Source organism: Aspergillus nidulans, chromosome V (assembly GCF_000011425.1).
Source record: "Aspergillus nidulans FGSC A4 chromosome V".
Lineage (NCBI taxonomy): Eukaryota > Fungi > Ascomycota > Eurotiomycetes > Eurotiales > Aspergillaceae > Aspergillus > Aspergillus nidulans.
Window position 1 is genome coordinate 2003921 of NC_066261.1, and position 25749 is coordinate 2029669.

At 49.8% G+C, this 25749-nt stretch overlaps 10 protein-coding genes across 10 annotated transcripts, besides 3 other annotated features; 5 read left to right on the forward strand and 5 right to left on the reverse strand.

Annotated features, from left to right (window-relative positions):
- Positions 1-1485: part of a sequence feature (contig 1.97 517..24746(-1)) that runs on past the window's edge.
- Positions 1486-7868: a sequence feature (contig 1.199 1304..7686(-1)).
- Positions 2896-4636, reverse strand: ANIA_11243 (FAD-dependent oxidoreductase; the record flags this gene model as incomplete). Its single annotated transcript, XM_050612288.1, has 2 exons — positions 2896-4330; positions 4383-4636. The coding sequence occupies 2 exons, from the start codon at positions 4634-4636 to the stop codon at positions 2896-2898; spliced, it is 1689 nt and encodes a 562-aa protein (XP_050468229.1).
- On the forward strand, positions 6854-7790 carry ANIA_09483 (YoaK family protein; the record flags this gene model as incomplete). Its single annotated transcript, XM_050612289.1, has 1 exon — positions 6854-7790. The coding sequence occupies one exon, from the start codon at positions 6854-6856 to the stop codon at positions 7691-7693; it is 840 nt and encodes a 279-aa protein (XP_050468230.1). The 3' UTR covers positions 7694-7790.
- Positions 7869-25749: part of a sequence feature (contig 1.96 1224..98894(-1)) that runs on past the window's edge.
- Positions 9322-9768, forward strand: ANIA_11484 (uncharacterized protein; the record flags this gene model as incomplete). Its single annotated transcript, XM_050612290.1, has 3 exons — positions 9322-9353; positions 9623-9633; positions 9704-9768. The coding sequence occupies 3 exons, from the start codon at positions 9322-9324 to the stop codon at positions 9766-9768; spliced, it is 108 nt and encodes a 35-aa protein (XP_050468231.1).
- Positions 10890-12813, forward strand: ANIA_05602 (AHA1 family protein). Its single transcript, XM_050612291.1, has 5 exons — positions 10890-10957; positions 11194-11527; positions 11587-11669; positions 11736-12394; positions 12520-12813. Exons 2-5 carry the CDS (start codon positions 11305-11307, stop codon positions 12536-12538), a joined length of 984 nt encoding a protein of 327 aa, XP_050468232.1. The 5' UTR covers positions 10890-10957; positions 11194-11304; the 3' UTR covers positions 12539-12813.
- lys9 (saccharopine dehydrogenase (NADP+, L-glutamate-forming)) lies at positions 13169-14869 on the reverse strand. Its single transcript, XM_658113.2, has 5 exons — positions 14806-14869; positions 14663-14716; positions 14313-14599; positions 14219-14257; positions 13169-14165 (listed from the first exon to the last, which is right to left on the reverse strand). The coding sequence occupies exons 1-5, from the start codon at positions 14855-14857 to the stop codon at positions 13245-13247; spliced, it is 1353 nt and encodes a 450-aa protein (XP_663205.1). The 5' UTR covers positions 14858-14869; the 3' UTR covers positions 13169-13244.
- ANIA_05600 (undecaprenyl diphosphate synthase family protein) lies at positions 15072-17029 on the reverse strand. Its single transcript, XM_658112.2, has 3 exons — positions 16929-17029; positions 16362-16782; positions 15072-16259 (listed from the first exon to the last, which is right to left on the reverse strand). Exons 2-3 carry the CDS (start codon positions 16584-16586, stop codon positions 15273-15275), a joined length of 1212 nt encoding a protein of 403 aa, XP_663204.2. The 5' UTR covers positions 16587-16782; positions 16929-17029; the 3' UTR covers positions 15072-15272.
- ANIA_05599 (putative glycerol-3-phosphate acyltransferase Sct1) lies at positions 17263-20140 on the reverse strand. Its single transcript, XM_658111.2, has 4 exons — positions 19657-20140; positions 18996-19593; positions 18678-18946; positions 17263-18621 (listed from the first exon to the last, which is right to left on the reverse strand). Exons 1-4 carry the CDS (start codon positions 19825-19827, stop codon positions 17410-17412), a joined length of 2250 nt encoding a protein of 749 aa, XP_663203.1. The 5' UTR covers positions 19828-20140; the 3' UTR covers positions 17263-17409.
- Positions 20961-22346, forward strand: ANIA_05598 (uncharacterized protein). Its single transcript, XM_658110.2, has 3 exons — positions 20961-21224; positions 21404-21575; positions 21659-22346. The coding sequence occupies exons 1-3, from the start codon at positions 21214-21216 to the stop codon at positions 22160-22162; spliced, it is 687 nt and encodes a 228-aa protein (XP_663202.1). The 5' UTR covers positions 20961-21213; the 3' UTR covers positions 22163-22346.
- Positions 22531-24041, forward strand: ANIA_05597 (cytochrome b-c1 complex subunit 6 family protein). The gene is made up of 3 exons (XM_658109.2): positions 22531-22908; positions 23079-23201; positions 23284-24041. The coding sequence occupies exons 1-3, from the start codon at positions 22608-22610 to the stop codon at positions 23346-23348; spliced, it is 489 nt and encodes a 162-aa protein (XP_663201.1). The 5' UTR covers positions 22531-22607; the 3' UTR covers positions 23349-24041.
- Positions 23985-25649, reverse strand: ANIA_05596 (putative cell surface receptor/MFS transporter (FLVCR); the record flags this gene model as incomplete). Its single annotated transcript, XM_658108.1, has 4 exons — positions 23985-24857; positions 24927-25275; positions 25340-25452; positions 25524-25649. The coding sequence occupies 4 exons, from the start codon at positions 25647-25649 to the stop codon at positions 23985-23987; spliced, it is 1461 nt and encodes a 486-aa protein (XP_663200.1).

The following is a 25749-nucleotide window of genomic DNA, read 5'->3' on the forward strand; positions in this document are numbered from 1 at the left end:
ACTGGCCTGTCCGCCCGCGGAAATTGAATTATAACCGGTTCTGGGTTGCAATGCTGCTGTAAGGCCGGCCAGCCTCTGTCCCATGCCCTAATACAGGGCATTTGCCCTAACCAAGCCTTTCCTCATAGAACTGCATCTGCCAGGGCGCGATGTGGTTTGCTACTCTGTTCCAACTTCCGCAGCGCTTCCAGATCATCAACAAGCTTTCTCCGCTCCAAGCAGCAGTTGGATTCATTCCGCTCACTCTCGCCGCGCCACTTGGGTGAACGATCTGCCGGCAGTTGCCAGGTTAGCTAAACTACCTACTTTATACCTTGTTTCTTCGCACCCACAGCGATACCTGCACCATATACCGTGAAGAGAAACAATGTTACGTATTGTATCCTCTGTGCTTAATTAGATATCGACCTAGTATTCTGCTACAACTGGCCTGCCGGTCCCGATATCGCTGTTGCTACGCGAGCAGTCGCCCATTCCGCGTCATAGGCGGATGCATCGAGATTGAAATCGTGGCTACCGTCGCCAGTGGATATCTAAGCCTCGCCTGCGTCAGGTCCTGGATCTGGGAGTTCCGCGTTGGCGCTGGGGCTACGCTTCCGGCTTAAGGGCAGTTTGTAGACGTCCTCAATTTAGGTATATAGGTAACCCACGCTTTCCTAGTGCACTACACAATAGACAGTAAGGGTTACCGTACATATCCCACGTTATACGCTACCTCTTGCCGTGCCTCCAGACTCCAAATGATTAGCCAACGGCGAGCCCTTGCCCTGACTTATCTAGTCCGTCTATGCACGCCAGTATCAGTGTGTGGAAGAGCCCAATAGTTACCAGATAGTCTGCATGTTCATGTTGGTTTCTTCAAGAATCTTCTTTGTCTGGCCTCGCATTACAACAACTTCATCACTCTTGAAATGGACGCCTGTCACACGCCAAGGTCGAGAAAAGGTCGAGAATCTGCATAGCCTTGATGATGAATGTCTTAGCCTTCGTCTCCTTCCATGGAAGACGACGAGCACCAAGAATGACCAAATCAAGCAATGAGCGGCATACGATACCCTCGCAGGAGAACACAGTCTAAACTGGACTTCGCGACCCATAGGAACGACCTCATTAGTGTCCGCACCCACAGGGTTAATTTGACATTGGCCGGATTTCTTAACTTGTTCTGTCATATATTCAATACTACACTCTTGCCATACTTTAAAAGATGTGATCCCCTTTCCTTCCTGCTAGATTCGGCGACAATCTTGCATGCGAATGAGCGGGAAGGTGATGAGGATGCGGGTTAGCGTCTCTGCATCATGTGCGATAGCGCTTGCCATTTACGATGCTTGGACAGCGCTTTGGTAGCCAAGGCTTTCTTTGACGTACTGACATGCCGACATCTCCCAGACTTTGCTATTGTACAAACCTTGTCCGTCAGTCAAACATCGAGCACAGTATCCCACAAGACTCCAGTTCGTATGAAGGAGTAATTAAGCCTTGGGGTTTTTTGGCTGCAGCGCATAAAACCGTACTGGCAGAAGCTTAAAGTTCTTCGGGAACCCAGTTTGCAGGTCAGATAGAATGACCTGCATCCCTGCATTGTTGAAAATAGACCTGAACTTGTCGTTCGTCCTCGTCACGCTGCTATCCTCTTCGTCAAACATATCATTGTTCCCGGGATCCGTCGAGATGTTCTCCTTCAAAACCAAGATTCCCGTACCATCCGTCAGAGCTGCGCAACACCGCTTGATCAAGTCCTCCAGCTGTTGATCATTCAAATGTCCTATACAGAACTGGATCCATATCAAGTCATAATACCGTGGGGGCGGGTTCCAGGCCTCTAGACCCATGGTGTAGACGTCTCCAATGACGCCTGCCTTCTTGAGTGCGCTCTCATTGAGAACTTGCGTAAATTTGCCCACTGGTTCAACAGCATCAACCACGTTGCAGACATGGCTAAGGAACCCTTCGGTGACACGGCCCACCCCCGCGCCACAATCCACGCCTCGGTTGAGCTTCCCTTCAATCGGGCAACCGGGCACCAAGCGTCGGAGTTTGGCAAGGAAGGACTTGGAGCCTCGAAGATCAATCCGCGAGTACCAGGGGTAGGGACCCAGCATTCCAAGCATGCTATTGGCATTGGCAGGAACACTATTCCAATAGTCGAGTGATGTGGAAGGGTTTATGTTCGCGTCCACTTGAGCAGGCCTAGAGCCGCCTACTTCCTCATTTCCGTCGGGCTGATTGGAGGCCATAGTCTGGATAATCTAGAATAGGCAAAAATGGCACAAATTTACAGCCGTGGATAGTCTGAGTGTCTTTCCTGATGACACTGATAAACAGAGATTCGAAACAGCCTTTTCTATTTCCTGAACTTGAAAATGAGATTTAGAATTGATGAAGCTGAGCGAGCGAGACCATAAATTTGTGCGAAGTGATGGAAGCTTATCTGAGATTGCGCCCAATAAGGTTAATTGAGCGGCGCCAAGTTATCCAGTCTTAACTCGGACTGCTTATTAAATAATTATTAAGCAAAGCCCTAATGTCACATACATGTTCACGTAATATACTGGCCTTGAATAGCTCCTGGATCGCGCATCAAATATGACCTACGAGGTCCCAGCTCGACTGGTGCTGGGGATTGGCATAGTTCTATTTAATTCAATGGCAATGAATATTGGGCATTTCATTAGAATATTGACGTGGCAAATTTTCATTATGAGGTATTCCACTGGATACCATTGAAGATTTTCAAGACTTGTGCCGTCAGGGTCAGTTTCAGCTCAAGGGTTGCAAGCCACTACATTACGAGAAGACTAAATAAAAGAGGTTGAAATTTCTTTTTCTATCTGTCTATTTCCTGCCTGGTTACTCTATCCTTGTCCTTTCGCACAGGGCCCTGGGGTGTGGTCACGCTCTGCACAACCGCCCATTGCCGCTTATAGTCCACTCATCCGAGCCAACCGCCTTAGAGGCATAAAAAACATCATTCGGGTCGTACTTGGCCTTGACTTTCCGCAGGGTATCGTAATTTGATCCATAGAATGCTTCCTTCCAGTTCGGCTGGCGGAAATCGCCCTCATTCATGTACGCCCCTGAATCCGGTGCCAGCGCCATCAATGTCGGAATATAGTCCTCGGTCATCTTGCGCTGCTGAGCGAGCATCTCCTCATCGGCGTTCCACTCCCACGGTGTTGTAAGGGTCGTGTCAATCAAGGCGTCTCGCCAGGCGGGGAGGACCGCGTTGTGAACGTCTCCGGAGACTGCCTTGGAGACGTTGAGGCCGACGCCAATGAAAGTGGCTCCGGACTCGGTGATGTGGCGATAGCCGTCAGTGAGGGCTGCGTTGTTCTCAATGACCACGGACCGTGGGATCAGCCAACCTCCGTACTGGGCGATGCCGACCTCGATGGCAGCCTGCATTCCGTTGAACTGGGCCAGATAGCTGGGAAACTGCTCTGCATAGAGGTTGTAGGTAATGCCGAGATCAGTAAGGCCGTCGGTGAAAGGCTGCAGCAGCTGTTTCAGTTTGGCGACGGGGATATTGGGCCCAGTCAAGGGGGTGAGAGAGAAACTGGTATTGGTGAAATACCAGATACTCATGGTCCCTGCATCGACTAGAGATGGAAGTGTGGCATGATAGAGACCAACGGCATCGTAGAATGTATCCTGTGAGATGCCTGCATTGGTGAATGTCAAGTTCAGTCCAGAAACAGGTGTGCCTGGATGTGCCTTAGACGTCATTGACCAGACTACGCCATACGTGCCACCGCCTCCTCCACTCAGCGCCCAGAAAAGATCGGAGTACTCGTTATCTCTTGTGGCAGTGATAAATCTGCCCTTTCCATCAATCACCTCCCATTGGAGCACCTGGTCGGCGGCCAGGCCATGCACAGAAGCCAACGCCGAATGTCCTCCTCCTTGTGTATATCCGCCGGCAATACCAACCGTTGGACACTCACCACCCACAACCTCGAGGCCCTGAGCATCGGTTGCTTCATATGCTTCAAGACCTTGTACGCCCGCACCTAGCTTGATCGCCTTTCCTTTGTAATTCGAGTCTTTCCAGTCCTTGACCTCGATATCTTTCAGGTGGTGCGTCCAGATTCCTAGGGCCCCGGCACCGGTCGACTTGCCATTGTAGTCATGGCCAGTGTTTCGAATTACAGTGCGAATGTTGTACTTCGTTGTGAACTGAATCGCCTTGGAGATATGTTCGGGCTTGCTGACATTGACTGCGTAAACGATATAGTTGTCTAGTGTGCAAGGCTTATCAACGGGATGAAAGGGATCGCAGGAACTGTTGGCGAAGAACGGAGCCATGATCGAGGAAGAGGTTCCATAACTGAGCATATTAGATTCTACTTGAAACAATTCAATGTGTCTGGACGTCTTACTGGAGCTCTGGGAGTGTCCATTCTGCGCGGAGCGCATCACATACGGCCTCGTTGTAGGTAGAGCCGTGGCAGGGAGTCCCCAACGGCACGGTTGCAATCAATCGACCGTCAATAGACTGGTTGAAGCGCGACCATGTGGCGCGATCAGGCCAGCAGGCGTCGCCTGGCATGCAGCGACAGGAGCAGTCGCCATTGATGGGAAAAAGGGAAATAAAGCTGGTTAGGAGGGCGAGTCCCGTGGAAAGTCCCAACATGGTGACCGTAGCAAAAAAGGAAGATGGGTGAGGGGAGGAATAATCGGGCTGTGTCTAGCCATACTATTTATTGGTTCTTCTTAGCTCCGAGGCTGAGTGAGAGAGTGGAGATTCATGCTCAGATAAAAAGACTCAAGTGAGCTAGGCAGGATTTATGTTTTGATATCTGGGAAGATGTGAACCGGTGTCACATGATCGCTAATACCATATCCCAAGCCAGATACGGTAGAAATACATCTCTTAAACACATCCTAACCGAATTTTCGACTTGGAGCTGCCTCTTCAAGAAGGCCTTCCAGTGCCACGCTAATCCAAGACTCGAATCCTTCGATTATCAAATGCAACGTCGTCTCCCGCTTTCCGTGCCGATCACGATTCATGTCTCTACCACACCGTGGTCTATCATAAGAAGTCCCTGAGCACCACACTTTTGGAGGTCAGGCATCAGAAAGGCCTAGACTAATGTTTTGGAGGTCTGAATGGCTCCTACTACTTACTGCGATCTTGCAGTTCTTCAACCTAGAGGTCCCTTGGTCCGATATCGCGCATTGGAAAAGTGGAGCATCACGGCCCGTCGCGAGGCCGTCAAGCTTCACTTCAAACAGGAAATGTGAGGTCAGGGGGACGATGTACTGCTAGGGCACCTAGTCAGAACAGGAAGCTTGTGGAGCTAAGGGTTATCCTCAAGAAAGAACCGACTGAGGTATATCTGTACAGCGATCTGTATTGGGATTACAGTTCAGGAGCGCGCGAATTAAATCTAGGATTACTAAGACTGCCAGCCGGATTGCGGCGACTGAATATCGAATCGATAAACATGAGAAACAAGTACTCTCATTGATCGGGCATACTTGCCCCAGGGACCGTGGTGGGACGCAAGCATAGGTCGTTATACACGAAGCCAAAGAGGATGGGGATCCGCATTGCGGATTGAGACGATGCAGAGAGCCGGTTACGAGATCTGCAGTGAATTTCTCGCCTAAATCCCTGCGCTATAGTGCTGTAGTGATGATAGAGTAAAGCAATATCTCTCTCATTTACAGGAGATTGCATCCCAAGTCACGGGGATGTTTGAGGTAAACAGTTCCAGTTAGGGCTCGAGCGTGCGCAGCTTTTTGATCACACGTGCTAAAAGTAGACTGTGAGGTCCTTGAAATGAGCCAAAGATTGTTTTCAGTATACAGACCACAAACACTCGCTGGGTCCATAGTCTTGCCATAGTGATTGCTGTTGATAGTTGTAATGTCGCCCATACCGCGGCTAATTCTGGCGGTCATATAAAACATCCTTTTGGACTATATCTTAATGGTATCCACTGTGTTCAGGGACATTGATGATCTCCTATAAGTTCTCTTCTGAGCTTTCATATTTGAGTGCACTTGATCTTGGGTTTCAGAGATTCCATGACTGACTCGCTGTGTGTAGTCATAAAGAAATAAGGCCGACTACGCGCGAAGGCTCCGTAGCAAAGTTCTATTTAGTGTATTTTCGCCTTTTCATAATCATGGCTATAAATGCGCGGGGGTTAAGGGTCAGTTCGAGCGATCTTATCAAATTGGCAGAGGCCTTTTGAGTTCTCGCTTTTGAGTCCTCTTCAAAGGTGGCCCAGCAGGTTCCTGTCTACATAGGTTTTTAGAGGCCGTAAGCACATGTGCGCCATATTCATATCCAGACTATAATCTCGCCTGAGATATTAGTCTTGTTACGAGAACTGGGAAAGAAGGATCCTGAGATGGCGGTCATGGTGAAGAGGCTAGGAGGATGCATATTTCGTGGTTGAACAGTAGTTACCAGGACTATGTGCCCAAGACCTGTAAGGCAGTTACTGAAGGTGCTCACACATCCGGCACCTGGAGGCCTAAATAGATAAGTGCTTGAAAATAAGCTGAGGCTGACGCGGCGGTACCAGATCAGCAAGGATTGGCACAGCTCTCTAGAGCTGTTAGTACGTACTTCCGTAGGACAGACCGAGCTTATGCAAGCGCTATGCAACATACTTTGGAACCAAAACCCCTACAACCTGAGCAGTGTCGACTTACCATCTATTTCTAGCACTAATACTCGTAGACTAGCGATTTCGCGTACAGGCAAGGAGCGAGCAGCCTCAGCCCTACACAACATTACGTCATAGATACTATAACCCGTCTCCACATTTCAACCAACTTCAATATTTTCTTCATTGCAATTATCTATATATTCGTGTACTTTAAGAACACAATGCCGCATATGTTCCCTGCAGAAGAAACGTCTCCCCTCCTCAACCCCAATCCTGAAGCCAGGGGCAGTTTCAACCCTAGAAAATCTTCATATCTTCAACGTCTTAAGCGCCATCTCGCCACCGAAATCACCCCCCACGGCACAGACCTCGTCCTCCTCGTGTGCTACCTGATAACTGGTCTCCTTGACAGCTCCGCGGTTTTTATCTGGGGCTCCTTTGTGAGCATGCAAACCGGCAACACCGTGTACCTGGGTCTGGGACTGTCCGGACTAGACGACAGCGGGAAAAGCCAACGGTGGCTGAAAGCACTCATTTCGATATCCAGTTTCTGCATTGGCAGTCTATTTTTCGCGGCCTTGGCGCGGATATTCCGCAGTTCAAGGGAAAGGGGTGCTTTGATGCTTAGTTTCGTACTTCAAATGGGCTGTGTTGCTGTTGCAGCAGGGATTGTTAGTTTCAAAACACAACCACATGCTAAGACAGATAGACTAGGCTGGTGGAATAGTGTGCCGCTGGCCCTGGTTGCGTTTCAGAGTGCGGGTCAGGCAGTTACGAGTCGGGTTGTTGGGTTTAGCGGGTTGACGAGCGTGGTGCTGACCAGTGTGTACTGTGATCTGTTTTCGTACTTGGGGGGAGCGGGGCGCGGGAAGATGGCGGATGAGTTGAGGCGGCTCGGGGCCGTGGGTGGACTGATGCTGGGGATCTCGCTAGGCGGACTATGGGCGAAGAGTGAAGTTGGGTTAATGGGGGCGCTGTGGACGGCTGTGGTGCTCAAGGGGGGTATTGCGGTCGCTTGGTGGTGTTGGAAGGCGGAGGAAGGGGGGCTGATAGTAGAGTAAATAGACTACGCTGTACTATACATATAGATCAGCTGCTTGCGGCAAGCAACCGCAGTCACGGCCACTCCTGAGACCTATCTTGACTATTTTATCCCATAACGGAAAAGCAGCAAGCGCCAATAAATTGAGCTATTGCAGCAGGCCGTAGATGCTGATGACGGTCCATCCCACATAAAGACCACAATCTAGTCTCGTAAACATGTAGAAATAATCCCACTCCTCGTTCTCCTCAGCGAGCTAGTTACAGAGCATTCCAAGGGTTCATATCTCGTAAATTCTCGTAGTTCTCCTTCCTGCATTGAGATGCTACAAGTGTATCAGGAAACGTCTATACCTGATTTTCGAACCCAAGCTTCGTTCTGCCCATCGTCCTTATACATGGACCACTGTGTAAATCATTGCGGCATTGAGGGGGCGCCACTCGTCTTCTGCGACTGAGTCGTGGGGAGTCTGTCTAAGCTCAGGTAAGACTGGCGCAAACTCGCAGTATCAGTGGAGCAGTGCAAACGCTTGAAGTCTGGCTCGGTCTTGGACGCCCGACTATACTGCAAAGAGAGACAGCAGCCCCCATCTGCCATTCGGTCAATACGAGGTACCTCAACTCTAAGTATGCATAAGCCATTTGCAATCAAGAATGCGTGAAAGTGAAGACTTTCGGTTCTAATTGCGATATCTTGCGATCTTGTATGCTGCAACGAGACTCTTAGATCAAGGACAGGACAGCGGTCGACTGTCCGTTCGGGAGATACTGCCTGCTCGTATGGCTGAGATGGGTCCTACAGAGTGACCAACGGTCTAGAAACAGGGTAGATGGTAGATGTTAGAAGAAACGAGGTAGGCGCTGGGGGACCGTGAGCTGATCGAGCAGTTAGTGGACATACCTTCAAAGACCCAATGAGAAAATCGAGCCGTATTCCAGGATGAATGGTACGGCCACGGTCTCGACATGTTAGTCTTAGTAGATTAAGTCCGGCATCTCGGCTTCTAGTACGGTGCACCGACTACGGCTAGATCTTATACTCCTTTGACCGGCTGATTGATAAGCTCATCATTTACTGAGTCATATCGAGAAATCACCCGCTTACTATTGCGTACTTAGCATCAATTAAACTATAAATAGCATGCTACGTCCTGTCCTGGTCTCGGACACAAGATCCAGCTCTGCTTTGCACAGCGCAGACATGGGAAATGGCACAAAATGCCCGAGGCCGAGTCATTTTCCTACCCACAGGTGACGCGTAGCAGCTGACTGGTGTGGTTCTCGCTGGGAACTTACACTCAAAGCCCCCTGGGCAGGCCGTTTGTTTCAAGCCTGCTCGGCTCCGATGACTGGATGTGTCGAGCTGGCAGTATCAACAGGGCCAGTGGAGGCATCGCAGCAGCGTGTTGATTGATGAAGATGGAGGGAAGGTATCAATCGAAGCTGGGGGATGCAACTCACGTGGTGAGGGAAGCAACTGACAGATAGGGAGGCGAAGGGACGAAGGAAAAAGGCCACCACAGGAGGAGAGGACAGTGTTGACGGAAACAGCTGTTGAGTCCTGCTTAGTTACTAGGCAACAAATCCCTCACCATCCATTCCCCCATTCTTCATGGCGACTGAAACCTGAAAGAGAGTATACGGCACAATGGGTAGGCAAAGGCGCTGTGCCAGCGAGCAGTAAGTACCCTTCTGTAAAAGGCGATGTAGCAGTCGCAGGAAGGGAGGGTGGATTGCTAACGTTGGAATCCTGCTTCCTTATGGGCAGTAAAGCGCTCACCTTTGGCTCATCCACCGGCTCATCCACTATCCATAGCGAATACCTCAAATGAATCTGGAGAGAGCACTATAGTTTCAGGGATAGGTGGTGCTGTCACCGGCTGGGCGATAGCACTGTGCCAGCTAGAAATAGTCGTCCCACTATAAGGGCTTAGTAATCAGCCCTACAGCCCTGTCTCTAGTACGTTCTAATCAGCGGCTTGGATTGAGGTTAGTATCAAGTTACTTCAGAAAGTTCTACATATGTGCAGCTATATGGCAGCTACATGGCAGTGGCATGTTCTCAGCGTATTGCAAGCGCCATGGTCTAGTTTAAAAGTAACCCAACCCCGACTACGGCATCTAAGACCGTAGATGTCAGAAGGGTAGACTACGATAATAGGAGACGAGACGACATGGCGTTATCACCTGGAGCCACATCAGGTCATTAAGTAGTACTCCATGATTTAGAATTGCCCTGCTTAGCAGCAAAAGGGACATTAAGAGAGTAACAGGGGTATAGTTTTCTAAGATCAGCGATGCCGCTCTATTAGAAGATACGGCGATCATGAGTGATGTCTCTCTATTCTTGCGTCTGCCCCTGACTTGACCCTCTGCCGGCCAACCTGTATCGAGTCTTGTTGTTTTATTGACCTAGATTGTGACAATGGCTCCTGCAGTGATGAATTACTGCAGCTACCGAGTCAACGCTCACTTTGGCCTTGAACTGTAGTAGAAAAGAAGCGTCGAACAGTGGCAAAGCCAGCAATAGACTTGTTATTTCAGCACTATAGACACTTGAGCCCTCATGCAGTATACAGACCCCGACATACAGAAAGACTACACTCGCATTACTCTGTTCGCCATCATGACGAGCGCCCCTTCACGAACGTCCAAAGAATAGTATAACTATCTTGCCTACCAACGCTAAATAGCGGACCTGGGGCTTTAGCCATTTACGTGGCCATTCCCGTCAAGAAAGCTTGCACTCGGTGCCTTTTATTATATCTCTCTTATAGTTCAGGGGCTCCAAGAGATCCCGCCCTACGAGTGTCTATACCGAAGGACTTACTTATGGCTGTGGTGGGCAAGGTGGAATTATCCTGCTTCTGAGGATATTTGCGGTTATCTGAAGGCGGTTACATGGGTTGTATTAACAAACAATCCAGGAAGATAGAAGCCTCATATATATGAAGAATATTGATACTCTTTCAGCCAAGCATTGACTATGTATTTCTGAAGAATTAGTTGCAGAGAAGATGAGGCTGAGAGGCTTGAAGTAAACAATCCGCTAAGCCAGATGTAGATAAGCGACAGTGACTAATTCCACGTGACCGCTTTTCTTCTAGAGCTTTCCTTTTGAATCTTCGGTCTAACTTCACCAACTCCCGGCTCAAAGCCCATTATTTAACTCCCAGTCCTTTCTCTGGCGGTAATTCTCTCTGCCTTCCCTATTATTACCGTCTGTGGGCTTAATTGATCTACCTCTACTACAGTGTCCTCCAACTGGACGTTACTGTCGAACTGTAAGTTGCCCTGAAATCTCTTCTGCATACAAACACTGCCCCGCGCGTACTTTCATGATGAGACAATTAGCTGGCACCAGTCAGAGGAAGTGGGATATTCGTATCACCCTTCATTGCTGATTAGCTTCCTGATCCGGGAACGCTACCCAGATCCTGAATTCACTTGCATGCCTCGATTCAGCATTTTTTCTTCCATTTTTGAGAAAGCCAATGCTAATTCGGACGCACGTTAGCAGAACCCTTATCTAGCGTTCAAGATAAGACAATTCACATCCTGATTTCGTCGGGTGTTTCGCTGCAGAGGTTTCTTTTGCGATTAAAATATACATAATAAACACACCGACATCATGGTTCTTCACAATCCTAACAATTGGCACTGGGTCAACAAGGATGTCTCCGCCTGGGCCAAGACTTATCTGAAGGAGAAGCTTCGTGCCGTTTCGGCGGAGGAAGATGGCGTCACCGCTAAGGTGTCCGACGTACTGACAATGGATGGCGACGTAGATGTCAGCCAGCGAAAGGGCAAGGTCATTACTTTGTTCGACGTCAAGCTGCAGTTGGAGTATGAAGGTACGCATTTAGTTGTAATTGAATTTCATTTTCCGAGTAATCACTAAGATCCATCATAGGTAAGACTAAGGACGAAGAGGCTGTGAGTGGTACTATCACCATCCCCGAGGTGGCCCATGACACGGAGGAAGATGAGTATGTCGTATGTCCCCTATATGTCCCAAGCTATTCTGCTTCTGGACACACACTGATAGATACCCGGGTGCAGTTTGACATCGATATCTACTCGGATTCTCCTTCCAAGCAGCCCGTGAAGGATCTTGTGCGGTCAAAGATTGTTCCACAGATCAGAAAAGAACTGGTCCAGCTCGCTCCTGCCTTGGTAGCTGAACACGGAAAAGATATCCAGCATGCCCCTGGTGAAAATCCGTCCAAGGGCTTTACGCCGGCCGTATCGTACCCTCAGACCAAGAAGCAAGAAGCCCCTGCTTCCAAACCCGCCACTACAACTACTACCAACAAGGTTTCCGTCAACACCACTACGGTGACCGCTTCGGACGAATTCCGCACCACGGCTGAAGAGCTGTTCAAGACTTTCACAGAACCCGAGCGTCTCGCAGCCTTCACCCGCGGGCAGCCTCGCCAGTGGGACGGTGCTAAGGTCGGCGGCAAGTATTCAATTTTCGACGGCAATGTCACCGGAGAATTTGTGAAGCTTGAGTCTCCAACACTGCTGGTCCAGAAGTGGCGCTTGGCTCAGTGGCCTGAAGGGCATTTCAGTACCCTCGAGATCAACTTCGACCAGAACGATGTTGACGGCGTCACCCAAATGCGTGTATCATGGGCCGGCGTCCCTGTTGGCCAGGAAGACGTCACGAAGCAGAATTGGGAACTCTATTACGTGCGCAGCATCAAGCAGACTTTCGGGTAGGTTGTCCCTGACTGTTTATCGCAATCAATTGCTTCCTCACAATCACCTTCCAGATCCCGTTCGTTTGTGTTTACGTGGAGACAGCTGCTGATTACTATTCTCACTCTTTTCCTTGGTGTAGGTTTGGCACTATTCTCTGATCACCTCCGGGCGTTTTGATCCAGTTCGTGATATAGATTAGACTCAGATTCGGATTCAGATTCTTATGGTACCGAGAATTCCCGCTACTGATGGTTTTTGAAGCTTCAGCTTGATATGCTAGTTATTGTGCCGTCCTGGCTGGGTTATTACTCTCTATGACGGTCCCCTTTTCTCGCGCTTGAGTGCATGCGCGAGGACACGTCTTGCACGATTAAACGAAAGAACCCCCACGATTAGAATCATGATTAGATCCGGGATATGTAAAGTAACTGGATAATGAACAGCACATGATCAACTTGACCATCTTCTCATATTGTTTGTAACTACTATAGTGCTCGTCAAGGATGGAAGCGGACACCTTCCCAACGTCTAACCACGCCTCCGATATACTACTAAACTGAGTTGGAAAACAATTTACACACCTCTGAGACCTAAAGCTTGCCATGATAATGTATAAAGGACAAATAAGAAACATCTATGTAAGAGTTATGCGGCCCATATACGTCGGATGGCAGCCAGGAGTTTCTTACGCAGAGACGGAAATATACATACAAGGGGTTAATCTCAAAAGCACGTGGCGCACAAGAAAAAGCGCTATACGAGCGGTAGCACGTCTATAATCATATATCATTCTCGTAGAATCCTATTCTATCCTTTTTATAAATGGACATTTTTAGATCGTTACAACTTCCGCAAGGAAGGCATTCACAGAGTTTTCTCGATCATTTCAATACCATACTCCTCCTTGAGGGTCTTCTGGATAGGTTCGCAGATGTCCCAAGTCATGGGAGCAAGAACACCAGTCTGGTTAATAGTGCCATCAAGGACCAGCTTCACAGCAACACCACAGGGGATGCCAACAAGCTTGGCCATGGCAGAGTAACCACCAGGGACACCGTACTCGCAGAGCGTGCTGGTGCGGACCTCCTTGGAGCCATCCTTATGTTCGATGCCGAACTTGTGCTGGAGCATGACGAGGTCCCGCTCCTCGGGGCCATACTGCATCTTCTGCTCGAGGGTGGCGCAGAGGGTGTCGAGCGGGTTGCCGCGGGGGGTGATCTTCTCGTCGGAGAAAATCCCAATCCAGCGGAGACCGGAGATGATACGGTCACGCTCGTCATTGTTGGGGAAGGTGGTCTTGGAAGAGATGGCCCACTCGAGGTCTTTCTCATCGGATGAGGTCGCGCCAAGGATCTTCTGGGTGGCCTCCTTCCAGGCGATCGGGGTGCTGAGGTAAGTCTGAGGCTCGTCACTCAGGAAGCCCATGTCCACAAGGACCTTGATGAATTCGGGGAAGCCCTGATAGCGGAGAGTGCCGCGGACGAGGGTCTGAGCCTCGGGGATGTTGTAGCGCTCACGGAAAGGGGTAGAGTCGCGGTTAGGGTAGGCGACGAAAGCAAAGCCGGGGTAAATGTAGTAGGGCTTGGCGGCAGCCATGAGCTCGGGGCCGGCAATGCTTTTTTCTTGACCGTCCTGGTAGAACTTGGCGGCGTTACGGAGGGCAAGGAGGACTCCACGGCTGGACCAGGAGAACTTGTAGCCCAGAGGGTTGTTTGAGCACTCGGGAGCGGGAAGACCACCGCAGTAAGAGAGGAAGGATGTGATCTTACCACCCTCAGCATGGACCTATCGGAAGCCATTAGCATTTTCTAGCAGCACTACCCGATTCGAAAACATACCTCGGAGATAGTCTTAACCGCGTAAAGGTGATCGATACCCTAAGGGACATGAGATAAGCCAAGGATCCTCGCAGAGCATCGGGGCCACACCCACCGGGTCCAAACCGATCTCGTTCATGACAGTAATGCCAGCATCCTTGCACTGCTGGTCTAGCTCCATCATGGCCGGAGAAACGTAGGATGTGGTGACAACATGCTTCTTGGTGCGGATAGCCGACTTGATAACCTGGGCGTGGAAGGTGTAGGGAATCAAGGAAATGGCCAGGTCGACCTTGCTCATGGCTTCATCAAGAGCCTTGTCATCGTTGACGTCGAGGGAGATGGCCTTGGTGTTCTTGAATCCTTCGCAGAGTTTCTTCGCGCTCTCGAGGGTTCTGCATGCTGTATTCAGGGTAGCGGTCAGTTATAGGACAACTAAGCGCTTAATTGCAATCGAGTACGTACCGACAGTAACTTCGACGTCGGCCTTGCTGAGAACCTCAACAGTGGGCTTGGTGACTATATAACAAAATCTAGTCAGTCATGGTCAGGATGGTGCGGGGTTCTGCGCAGGGATGGAAGGGCTATTGAGGGGGGTTGAATAGTACCGAAGCCTGAGCCAAGAAGAAGGACCTTAGAACCAGCAATTTGCTTAGCCATTGTGAGTTTTAGGGAGGAAATTGATTGTACTAAGAATCAAATGAGTCAAGAAGACCTGATTCAAAAGTTATCCCCGCCATAGGGATGATCACGTGAACTAATTCAGGGCGGTATCGGAGACAGCTCCGGCATTTATGCCAATAGAAGCACCCAATGATAATTATAGTTCTGTTGTTATCTCTATCAAAATGAAGTGGTCCAGAAAAACAAGCCTCATTTGTCATTGCTATGGAAAACCGCGCGCTCGCCGCGGTGGTTGAGTGGGTCATTTACACGATCAACAGGAGCTCTATCTGAATATCAACGGTGCTAATGGGACCAAGCTGCCCCGGTGAATGAAACAAAAGCCGTACCTCCAAGTCTTCCGGCCCTATACCCCTGCTATACTATAAGTATGACTTTATCAAGAAACAAACTATAAGATTTTCGCCTTGGCGCCGGAACTAACCACTAGGTCTTCCTTGCTGTCGTCCGAGGATTCCTGGAAATCGCCGTCAAAGTTACCCTCGGCATCTGGGTTTTGTCTGGCTTTGGAGACCATCCGCTGCCACCTCAATAACACTGGCAAGAAATGCCATAGGTCGAACTCGGGCCATAGGATATCCAAGAAGGCAATCTCCGTGTTTTCATGACATTGCCACAGCATGAAGTCGCTGAGACGTTCCACCCCTGACGTGCGGATCAGCAGATCGAGGGGAGGGTTGTCGCGGGTGAGCATATGATCTGCCAAGGTTTGTCGTGTAATGGTTTCTGGCGATTTGAAAACTGGGGGCTCGGAATCAGAAGAATTCGTCGTCCGACCTTTCGTAAGCTGGTCGGGTAAGAGGAGAGTGGCGCCAGATGAGAGAGCGGATTCAGACTGGTAGACCTTGTTCTTGTCGTTTGGTTTTTGCGCATCATCTTCACCAAGTGTGGATGATTCTGATACAGAATCGGATTCATTACTCAAGTTTTCCAACTTCCCATTCAATGTTTGGGACCGAATGTTCTGTGTGATATGGTCTTCAGAGAACGGTGTGCGCGGAATTGTGGACGACGAGTGAGCCGTTCGGATAGGCTTGCTGTACTCGGCTACCGTTTCGCGGATGGCGCCAGTGATCTCGTCGCGCGACGTATAAGGAAAGCAAATGTTCAGAACACGGTCACCATTATTCTTCGTCATGTCGACTGCGCGGTTAACCGCGGCAAGCACGTCGGGGCGGAGCAAGTCCAATCGACCTAGTATCCGTACTTTCGCTCCATACCGATCCAAGATCTCTCCATGTTGGGCCATCTGCGACAATTTGACCCTTGCCATCTCCATCAAAGCATCCACCTCAAACTTGGACCGTTTGAAATTCTCAATACTGAACGCGTAGATCGTGACGACTTGTACTCCGCTCCTGTAGCACACCTCAAGGATCTACACAGCAAAAAGAATTAGTTACTGCACAGCTACTTGAAAGAAGACAGTAAAGCGGCTGCGAAATAGACAGGTGGTGTCTAGACATGGCATGAGACTCACCCGTGCCAGCGCCTCAAATCCCAGATTATGGCCCTCCACGGTTTCGATACCGTGAGATCGGGCAAATCTCCGATTCCCATCCATTATGAATGCGATATGTTGTGGAACTGGCCCCTGTTTGATCGCTCCAACCAGCAGGTCTCGCAGCTTGGATATCGCATATTCTATGGGGGGTGATGCAAGGAACCAATTCCGGAGTTTCGAGAGGTGCATTGATGTAGCCATAACGAAAGTTGTTTGTAGGACAGCGCTAATAATAAAATCAATATCCGCGGTATTTGTCTGTGAATGGACGCCCAGAGGTGATATAGAATAGTTCAAGCGACTGTCGTGTGCAATGTGAAGAAAGGCGAATGATGCGAAATTTGACAGATGCCACGCCGAAGGTAAAGGAAGATCTAAACTCGACGGTATAATACAACTAATAATAAGTGCCCAGGAAACGTCAGCAGGAAATCATTTGAGGGTCGACTGGGCGCAGTCAGTGGCAAGCAGGCTACAGTGTTTCCTGTTCTCTTTGTCGATCTGGTGCGGATAGAGAAATGCGCGGGAGGCAGGAATACATACCTGAAAGAGAGGAAAGAAACGAAAACGGTGGACGGCAGACGGCTTGAGCTGATAATTCGCTTCAACAGCCGGAGGAATGTGCCAGTCTATGATTCGAAGGAGGACATGGAACTGATCTCATTCATGGTTGCGTCGGTCGTTCCAGAGCAAATAGACTGTGGGTCAATAGTCCGCCTGGCCCACGTGTAAAGCCTTCGAGTCTCAAGCTACCCAGCGGTCCGAGGTTCTTCCCCTCTATCAGAATCTCAACGAAATGATCATGTTGTGATCATATGAGCACGGAAAGCTGACCCTGAGTCTGGAGCTTCAAAATTTACTCAAATGAGGGACAAATTTGCCCCAAGACTGTCTCATTTTGCTATGGGATCACTTACTACAAACACTAAAAGGAAGTACAGGAAGAGGATAAAACGCCCAACTCCGCCGCTGTCATTACAGGCAGGGTGACCCTGCAGGGGTCCGATCAAGCACAAACATTCTGTTAGATATCTTTCCGGTTGTCTTCACTGTGCGGCGTCCCCGGTCCGGAGCTAGCCATGTCCCAGCTACTATTATCCTCACTCCGCCGACGCCGCTGGACTCCCCGCTCACGCATGGCATCCCGAATCTTGGAGCTCACTTCGTCAAACCCACCTTTGGTTGTGAGCTGGCTGAGAGGCTTGAGCTGCTGGCCCGATGTGCCCGGCAACCCTCCAAACGAACTGCTGCGGCTGTTGCTGCGGCTGCGGTTACGGCTAGAGGGTCGCGTCGAGAAAAAGCCGAAGTTCGCAAGATTATGGAAGGACTCGTTTCGAGGAAGTGGCTCTTGAGAAGGCGAACCCTCATCGAAGTTCTCCGTGCTTGCTCTCCTGATCTCCACGCTCGGTGGTCGCTGTTCACCTTCGGGGTTCGCAGATTGCCGGTTGAGCTCGCGGAAAGGATCTGTCACAATTCTTGCAGCATCAAAGTCTGGGAACAGTTCGGGTCCAAGCGTGTTAATGGTGTCGGTGACCTGCTTGGCGAGCGCAGCACGTCGCAATCGGAGTTTAACCAAGGTGTTAGCCGACGAAGGGTTGAGTGATAATAGTAGCGGACGCAGGGACTTGATAATGTCCATGCCGATCTCACCAATACGCAGTGCAGCAAAAGTGATAGTCGGAAACAAGACCATGCCAATCGGTATAAATGACCACAGCGGCACGAAATCAGGAACGTATCCATTTATGCGATTACGATATGCCCAATAGGTAAAGGCTGCGGTATAGAACGCGTAAAGAGCGGGGGCGAATGCAAGAGCAACGAGGAGCTTCCAAGTTGCCATCACATCGCGGCCTTGAAGCTTGACCGTTGAAGCAGCAAGCGCTTCCTTTGATTTCTTGTTCGAAATCAACTTTGTTGTTATAAACACCGGAGTGAATAGAAGGAGGCCAGGTAAGGTCCCGATTGTGAGAAGTGCTAATTTGCCAAGGCGATATATCAAGGTCGCAATCACTTTGACGAAAGAAAATTTAGCATATTCAACCTGATGGTCACGAATTCCCAGGAGTCGCAGTTGCTTGTTGTAGTCTGCAATCGACTTCTTCAAATCCACGATCCGCGGATCGTCCTTGAAATGTGAGTAACCCTTGACGAGACGGCGGTTGAGTTCCACAACCATTGGGAGCGGAAGCTTCTTTCCCTTGGTGTTGTACAGACGACGTGCAGCTTGGATAACCTGGAAATTCTAAATCAGTCTGGATTCATACCGTGACTAAAAAGAGGTGAACAGACCATCAGTGTCTCGTAATCAGGGCTGGTTACTGTCACTGCGACAAGACTTTGATATATCATCTCCAATAGCGGACCAACAGCACCCCTTCTGTCCCCGTTTTTATACTTCTCCACTAATTCCTTAGGGACCTCGAGAGGGGTACCAAATTCGATTACCGCCCTCGAGCGGAATTTATGAGCGTGGAAATAGTTCATTCCGCAGGGTACAATTTTCAAGCCGCAGTCCGGGTTCTCGGCCAATGTACCGAGAGCCATAAGAGCAACACCAGCTAGGCCGATGTTAATTATCCTGCGTTCATGGGTATGGCGAGGACTTACGTTTCAAGGGCAGTAGATCCGGGCGATCGTGGCTGCCTCCCTCCGGGAAAATGCCGATACAGCCACCTCCAAGGAGCCGCCCAAATACTGCTTCATATACCGCGCTCTGGTCCACATGGGGTGCCGCCTTGAACTTGGAGCCCTTGAAATCGGCGCGGTCTTTGTCGGAAACGTCTCCGGTGAAAGTTCCATCATCTGTGATATCGGTACGGCCCGTTAACTGGAACAGCGCATCCTTATGAGTGAATGGTTTCTTGAGTATAAGCTCCTCCGGACCACGAATCTCGGCGATACTTGTACTATGTGAAGTCCCGTTAATAGTTGGCAGCGCGATAGTACCGTCTTTCTCGAAACCTGGCGCTTCAAAGTTTGTGCCTACGCCGCGCAATAGAGTCGGTTGATTGACAGGATCTGGTAGATATACGGTACCCTGGCCGGGCTTCAGCATGTCCATAGCTCTAGCCACGGGCACTGTCCCTATGCCCCTCGCCAAAAGCCCAATGAACTTGCGACGAAATGATTTTTCTGCGATAAGAAACGAGATTCGGCGATGCGCTTCGGTGCGCAGCACGCGCATAAGAATTAGAGAGTCGACGAACTGAATAGAAAGCACATACTTGTAAGTACGTAAACGGGCGAGCAAGAGCTTGGTATACCGTACCTGATTGGCATGAGGGGCTGCCACAATGATCATCGGTCCTCTTCGAGGTATCTTCCATGATCCGCGCGGATGGACCTCCCGGAAGAAGAGATCAACAAGGACAGAGAAAGTCCACAGCACAAGATCGTATAACCACCCAATTAAGGGTGGAATGTACGGCTTCTTCGCCATGACGTCAAAGAGTACAGTTAAGCTATGCTCGACGCGATGTTCGTAGAAACCGGAGAGAAGTATACAGGGGACGCAGAAAGCTCAGCAGGAAGCTCCCTATCTGCCAGTGGAACTTGAAGTCAATTCCAATTGTCAGAAGAAGCGCGCGAGGACAAAGAGAGCTGAGGCCGCATATCCTGCCCCTGTACTTCGAAATCGCTGCGAGCACAAGTTGAAGAGGTCTGATTATTGCCAGAGAAATAGAGCTCGTGTAGATGGGGGATGAAGAAACAGGTTGGCCCCAAAGATCCTGGAGGGTAGCAGCGCATGTGACGTTACGGTGCTTGTTGGGATTGATTGAGCCAGGCCGGAAGGTGATGGTAATTTTCTTGGTGGGGTACAGTGGTGGTAACGCCAATACGTCTTGGTCTAAGATATCTACAGTAGTACATATTCAGGACAGTCCGACTCCGAACGATTTCTAATAAAAAACTACAACCAGATCAATCACTGTTATCAGTGCACTCCATACACGATAATTCTAGACGTTGTTTCCTTCTAGACTGTATTGACATGCTGTATTTTCAGGGAACTGGCGAACAAACTTTCGACAACGGAATGCGTCTGGGAGGGGTTAGAAGCTACCTCTAGAACCATGGAGAACATGAAAGAAGTTATCAATTTTATCAGAAAGTTCTGAATCTATTGATCTTGAGATTGACCTCAAGGTGTCGTTTCAGCCATACAGACGCAAACAATAGAGCAGACTACAGGAAGGTCTCTCCGAGCCGAAGATCAAAATAAAGCTTACGGTGCTGAAGCCTCTTCCGGTAAAGGTTGCATTCGGCCTAAACGATATATAAGTCGATGTCGAAGAAGCACCCAGCTGTTTTGTGCATCGGGGCTTGTTAAGGGTAAAGCAAGAAAGGTGCCTCGAAAATCTCAGGAGTCGCTGGATACAACTCTGAATGAGACAGGCTCTCTTAGGGGCTCGAGAGCCGTAATCAACCGTGCTGAGCTCGAAGCTGTCTTACTCTGTCCGTGCACCCGGTAGATGGTTTATTTGCCTCAGGCTCTTCCGCCGTTACGTATGCGTAAGTCTAAAGCGGCGGCTGGAGGACCGTGGGGAATCATCACGATTTCGATAATCTAATAGCTCACGGAAGACATGTCCAGGTGCAAGAACAGGAGCAAGTCCAAGCGTTTAAGGCCAAAATCCTAGAGATCAGCCTAACAGCCGACCCGTTCCAGACCGTTACGCATCTCATCTTCATTAGCCCGTTCCAAGTGTAATAAACGTTCTCTGTCCCCCGCTTAGCGTTTCTCATACTGCTGATATCCCATACGTCCAAAGGTCTCTTTCGTTCCCTGGCCCAGGTACCAACTCTGAGGTATCATCTGCCAAAGATGTCGATCAAGTATGTGGATGAGCCCCACTTCATTACTCGATAACCTCCAGACTGTTCGTCCTTTGAACGCATTCGGCGACGCCATAACTCTGGCTTGCTTCTTATCACTATCATGCTGCTGATGCGATCACCTACTTGCCATTTTATACTACTCGACTTGGCTAGCACCATTCTAACGGATGATCTAGTTGGGTAATGCTCAATGAGCGCAGAGGCTTTGTTCACCTGCCGAACGAACGATTGCTATACACCAGTCCCCCTCGAACAGGCTTCGCCTTACAACCACCCCCTTCATACACTGGCAACGACAAGCTATCACTACGAAGCAGTTCCGGTCAAATCTTTCTCACAAACCAGCGGGTAATTCTCCTTTCATTCCGTTCAAAAAATTTTTTTTTCTTTTTTCTTTTTTGGCTAGAATGTGCCTTTTGACAATCCTCTAGGTAATCTATATTCCAGCCCAACGGGTAGATGAACTAGAATCATTTTCAGCCCCTCTGCTCAATCTGCATGATTCTCACGTTTCTTCACCCTTTTTCGGACCCAATGTATGGAATGCCGTTGTTCAACCGGTACCTGGCGGCGGAATTCCCCCGTCGCTGGTTGCGGTACATTTGAAAGTGACTTTCAAAGAAGGGGGTGCGTTTGATTTCCACAACCAGTTCGAGAGGATTAAAGAACGACTCCAACAAGCCGTCGAAATATCCCGTGAAAGTGGCCGAGGCGCCGGAGATATCAACATGGCCGGCGTTCATCTAGAAGAACTGCCCGCTTATTCTGGTCCCCAGAGCTACTCCACTGAGGACAACCATAGTAACCGAGCGATATCTCGCCAAAATACTTCAGAAACCAATACCGAGCCTCAGGAGCCGCCCCCCGGTTATGAAGAAGTACAGCAGCAGAGCGTCGCGAACGAGCTCGAGGAAAGATTGCGCCGAGCGAGCTGAGACTAGAAGACAACAGCGCAACAATGGAGGACCAGTCTGCTTGCCCCAATCTGAGTAACAATCTCTACTTTGCTTTTGAAACTTGTGGCCTTGCTGAGCGCATTAGCGGCAAAACGAGCACGTGTCTGATTTTACCAGCGATTTTTCAATGCAAACAGTACAGATGATAGAAATGATAATCATACAGTCAGTATATTTAATTGTACTAAAGGAGCGTGCAACGATGACTGTTGTTGCGATGTTCTAAGCGGGCAAAGCAACAGCCAATCACGTGTGTGGTAATTGCCGTTCGCCGGTGGCCGGGGTGTTCCGATTTTCCCTGGACGGGAGAACAGACACCAGCTTCGTGAAAACCACCAAACCTCATCAACCTCGCTCATCCCCCACTCACCCGTCACGCCAGACCTTCCAGTCTCATCAATTGACCCCCGCAAGACGGTTCAGGATGGGTCTCACCGATTTTTTTTCCGATGTTATCTCCTCCCTAGGCTTCCCCGAGGCCTACGCTGAGGCTCCTGCCGAGACCACTGAGGAGTCCAGCGCCCCCGAGGAGGTGAAGGACGACGCGTCCGCCGAGGAGAGCACCGAGAAGAGCGAGGATTCTGCCGCTGAGGACACCCCCGAGGAGAGTTCCGAGGAGGAGGAGAAGGGTGAGGAGCCCGAGGCTGAGGCCGAAGAGGAAGAAGAGGAGGAAGAGGAAGAGGAGGAGGAGGAGCCCGAGGACGTCAAGCCTAAGCTGGAAGAGGGTGAGTATTCACATAAGATATCTTCTTGCTTGTTCTCTCACACGCGGAATTACTGAGTTCCGGGTCACCGCTTGACTCGGTGACACCATGAAGCCGGGCTTTTATAAACTATTGCACCCAAACGACTGCTATATTTTTTAAATTTCAGTCTGCTGATGCTGTACCTTTAGAATGTGCCAACTCCCCTCAGTGCGCTCCTTACAAGCACCACTACGACGAGTGCGTTGAGCGCGTGACCGCGCAGCAGGAGGACGCGGACTACAAGGGTCCCAAGGAAGACTGCGTCGAGGAATGTAAGTACACCAGCTCCCAGAGCTCTACCTAAGGCTACCTACTACCCTTCTTTAACCGCCACTAACTTACACTCAAATTTAGTCTTCCACCTCGCCCACTGTGCCACCCAGTGCGCTGCCCCCAAGCTCTGGAAGGCCCTCAAATAGAGGAGATGATGCTAAAATAATTCCCGATTCTTGGTTTACTGCCGGATCAATGAGACCCCGCCAAGCAAGTCAACGACATGATTCGGAACGCTACGAAAGAAAACAAAAGCCAGCAGTCGTGTACTGCGCCTGAATTGGGATACTGCATCACTTCTTTGTCGAATTTACGCTTAGAGGATTAAAGGATGATATGAACTTGTCCTTCAATGTATTGTGTGTATGTACAGATAGCTGGTCTCCGCCTTTTTCATATCACCTTGTGTTTTAGATGAATGCTACTTTTCTCTAGACTTTACGTCTTCGGGTACTTGTCCTTAGCTTGAGACAGCTTGAAATGAGCTGCATAAATTTCAGATATTTTGGTCTTGATACAGACTTTAGGAACGGCCCTCATTTAGGAGTCCGCCCAGTGACGCCGGCATACATTCCCCATACCGCTAAACCAACGAAATTTATGCAACGCAGCACGATTCGTGAAGGCGTCTGAATTTGACTGGCTAAACTAAATTGAGTGGAGAAGTGACACAATCATTTCGAACAGGCTAGGCAGGTACAGCATACGTCGTTACCATATTCAAAGGACTTGACGAAATGAGGGGGAAATGCAAGAAGATCGAACATTGAGGTTAAGTGTTATTAGTTCTTTCCCCACGGTATCTTTAAGTTGAGACCGAACGTCGATTTTCCGGACTCTACCGCTGGACATCCGCTAGTCACTCCAACCCCAGCAGCGCTACGGACGCTCTCTGCTTGATGCGCCTGCACCTCATCCATGTTCACGCCTCTATCGAAATCAAGCCGGCGCCTTCTAACATCACGCCCAAAAAGCCCAATGCAGATCGGGAATGGCACAGCCACACAGGCAATCACCGCAGAAAAGATAAGCGCACTGCGCATATTCAGTGGCGGGTGGGCGTCATCTCCCGCCTTGAGCGCATCCTGGACGAGAATAAACACCGCGCCGAGCAACTGACCTGCAGTCCAGCAAATTGTGCTTCCAATCTCAGGTGAGAAAGGGTACGTAATTTCGACAAGATACTCGAGCACTACGGGGAGGAGGCCAAAGGAGGAGGCGCCTAAGATGGCCATTATGGCGTACGATGGACCAATGCCTGCCGGGCTGGATGGTGCAAATATGAGCGCGATGTACGCGACTGCGACGATGGGAACCAGGATACGGATTGTGCCGAGGTAGTGCTTGTAGCGGTCGGTGAGAGGGGAAAGTATAGCTGAGGAGATGAGGCCGACTATAATGAGGATGCCACCTGCGATGCCGGCTTCTGTCTCGGAGAAGTTGTAAGGAGAAAGGATTTGATTTAGGAGAGACGAAACGCTATTGAAGAAACCGACGTAGATGCCAAAGGGTATCAGGACAAGCCAGAACTCGGGGGTCCGGATGAGCTGCTTGATGGCTGGGACGAGGGGTGTTTTGCTTGCGGCAGACGATGCGCTGGGTGGTGTTGGGGGCTTTGCTGGAATGAAAAATGATGGAATGGATGCGACTGTTGCCTTTTTCGCCCTCACTCTGTCAACTCATACTGCTTTGTTTTAAATGTGAAATATGCGGGATATGCTTACCATGATCGAAATGTATAAGACCATGTCTGGAACCTCATGCGGCTTGCTCGCCCAGAACGAGTTGATCAATTGGCCCAGCGCAGCACCAAGTGGGTTAGCCAATGTGGCTACAGCCGTCGCACTGGTTCGTCCACGGTCTGAAAACCAGAGGTCGCTATATCTGGTTGGAGCACTGAGGCAGAACGGTTGGGCCAGACCGATTAGGATCTGGCCGAACATGGTCACCCCGAAAATGCCTCCATTCGCTTTGGCCCCTGCGAAACGGATCCAATTACCCACCAAGAGAAGAGACGAGGTAACAATTATGGCCGGTTTGGGGCCGCCTTTGTTGAGGGTGACTATGACAATACTAGATTGGCACACGTGATTAGCGCATCTACGAAAACTGACAAGAGCAGCAAGAGGACACTCACGGACTCGCTACGCAGAAAGCGAACATGTAGCCAGTACTCAGCCAATTAATAGCGCTCTCAGACACGTCAAAGTATTCGGCTGCGGTGGTTGAGACGGCAGAAAAGGTTAACCACTACCGGGCGAGAGTCAGTCACTTGTCTATACAACCCCTCCGCGAAAGGCCGGTGCGGGCGGGCAACGTACATCCCAACTAACAATAATGTTCAGCAAGACAAGCTGTGCTAACCCCCAAAATCTCCGCTTATAGATCCGGTAAGCAGGACCTGATGGTGGAAGCTCGACTGTGGTCTCATGTTCATCAAAGCCCATCGTGAGGGTGTGACACTACAGATCGAAAGGAGGTTGATCCAGCAAAGATTGGACATAACATCCCAGCCGCGGGCCGCAATAGAATATATCACATTTGGAC

Bases quoted from the DNA above. Each gene is read 5' to 3' on its own strand.
- ANIA_05602 (XM_050612291.1), top strand. From the start codon at position 11,305: ATGGTTCTTCACAATCCTAACAATTGGCACTGGGTCAACAAGGATGTC. The intron at 11,528-11,586 runs GTACGCATTTAG...GATCCATCATAG, and splicing joins GCTGCAGTTGGAGTATGAAG to GTAAGACTAAGGACGAAGAG. The intron at 11,670-11,735 runs GTATGTCCCCTA...ACCCGGGTGCAG, and splicing joins CGGAGGAAGATGAGTATGTC to TTTGACATCGATATCTACTC.
- lys9 (XM_658113.2), bottom strand. From the start codon at position 14,857: ATGGCTAAGCAAATTGCTGGTTCTAAGGTCCTTCTTCTTGGCTCAGGC. The intron at 14,258-14,312 runs GTGGGTGTGGCC...CATGTCCCTTAG, and splicing joins ACGAGATCGGTTTGGACCCG to GGTATCGATCACCTTTACGC. The intron at 14,166-14,218 runs GTATGTTTTCGA...GGCTTCCGATAG, and splicing joins CGGTTAAGACTATCTCCGAG to GTCCATGCTGAGGGTGGTAA.
- ANIA_05600 (XM_658112.2), bottom strand. From the start codon at position 16,586: ATGGCTACATCAATGCACCTCTCGAAACTCCGGAATTGGTTCCTTGCA. The intron at 16,260-16,361 runs GTGAGTCTCATG...TTTGCTGTGTAG, and splicing joins GATTTGAGGCGCTGGCACGG to ATCCTTGAGGTGTGCTACAG.
- ANIA_05599 (XM_658111.2), bottom strand. From the start codon at position 19,827: ATGGCGAAGAAGCCGTACATTCCACCCTTAATTGGGTGGTTATACGAT. The intron at 19,594-19,656 runs GTACGGTATACC...CTTTCTATTCAG, and splicing joins CAGCCCCTCATGCCAATCAG to TTCGTCGACTCTCTAATTCT. The intron at 18,947-18,995 runs GTAAGTCCTCGC...ACATCGGCCTAG, and splicing joins GGATCTACTGCCCTTGAAAC to CTGGTGTTGCTCTTATGGCT.
- ANIA_05598 (XM_658110.2), top strand. The intron at 21,576-21,658 runs GTAATTCTCCTT...ACAATCCTCTAG, and splicing joins TCTTTCTCACAAACCAGCGG to GTAATCTATATTCCAGCCCA.
- ANIA_05597 (XM_658109.2), top strand. From the start codon at position 22,608: ATGGGTCTCACCGATTTTTTTTCCGATGTTATCTCCTCCCTAGGCTTC. The intron at 22,909-23,078 runs GTGAGTATTCAC...CTGTACCTTTAG, and splicing joins CAAGCCTAAGCTGGAAGAGG to AATGTGCCAACTCCCCTCAG. The intron at 23,202-23,283 runs GTAAGTACACCA...ACTCAAATTTAG, and splicing joins GGAAGACTGCGTCGAGGAAT to TCTTCCACCTCGCCCACTGT.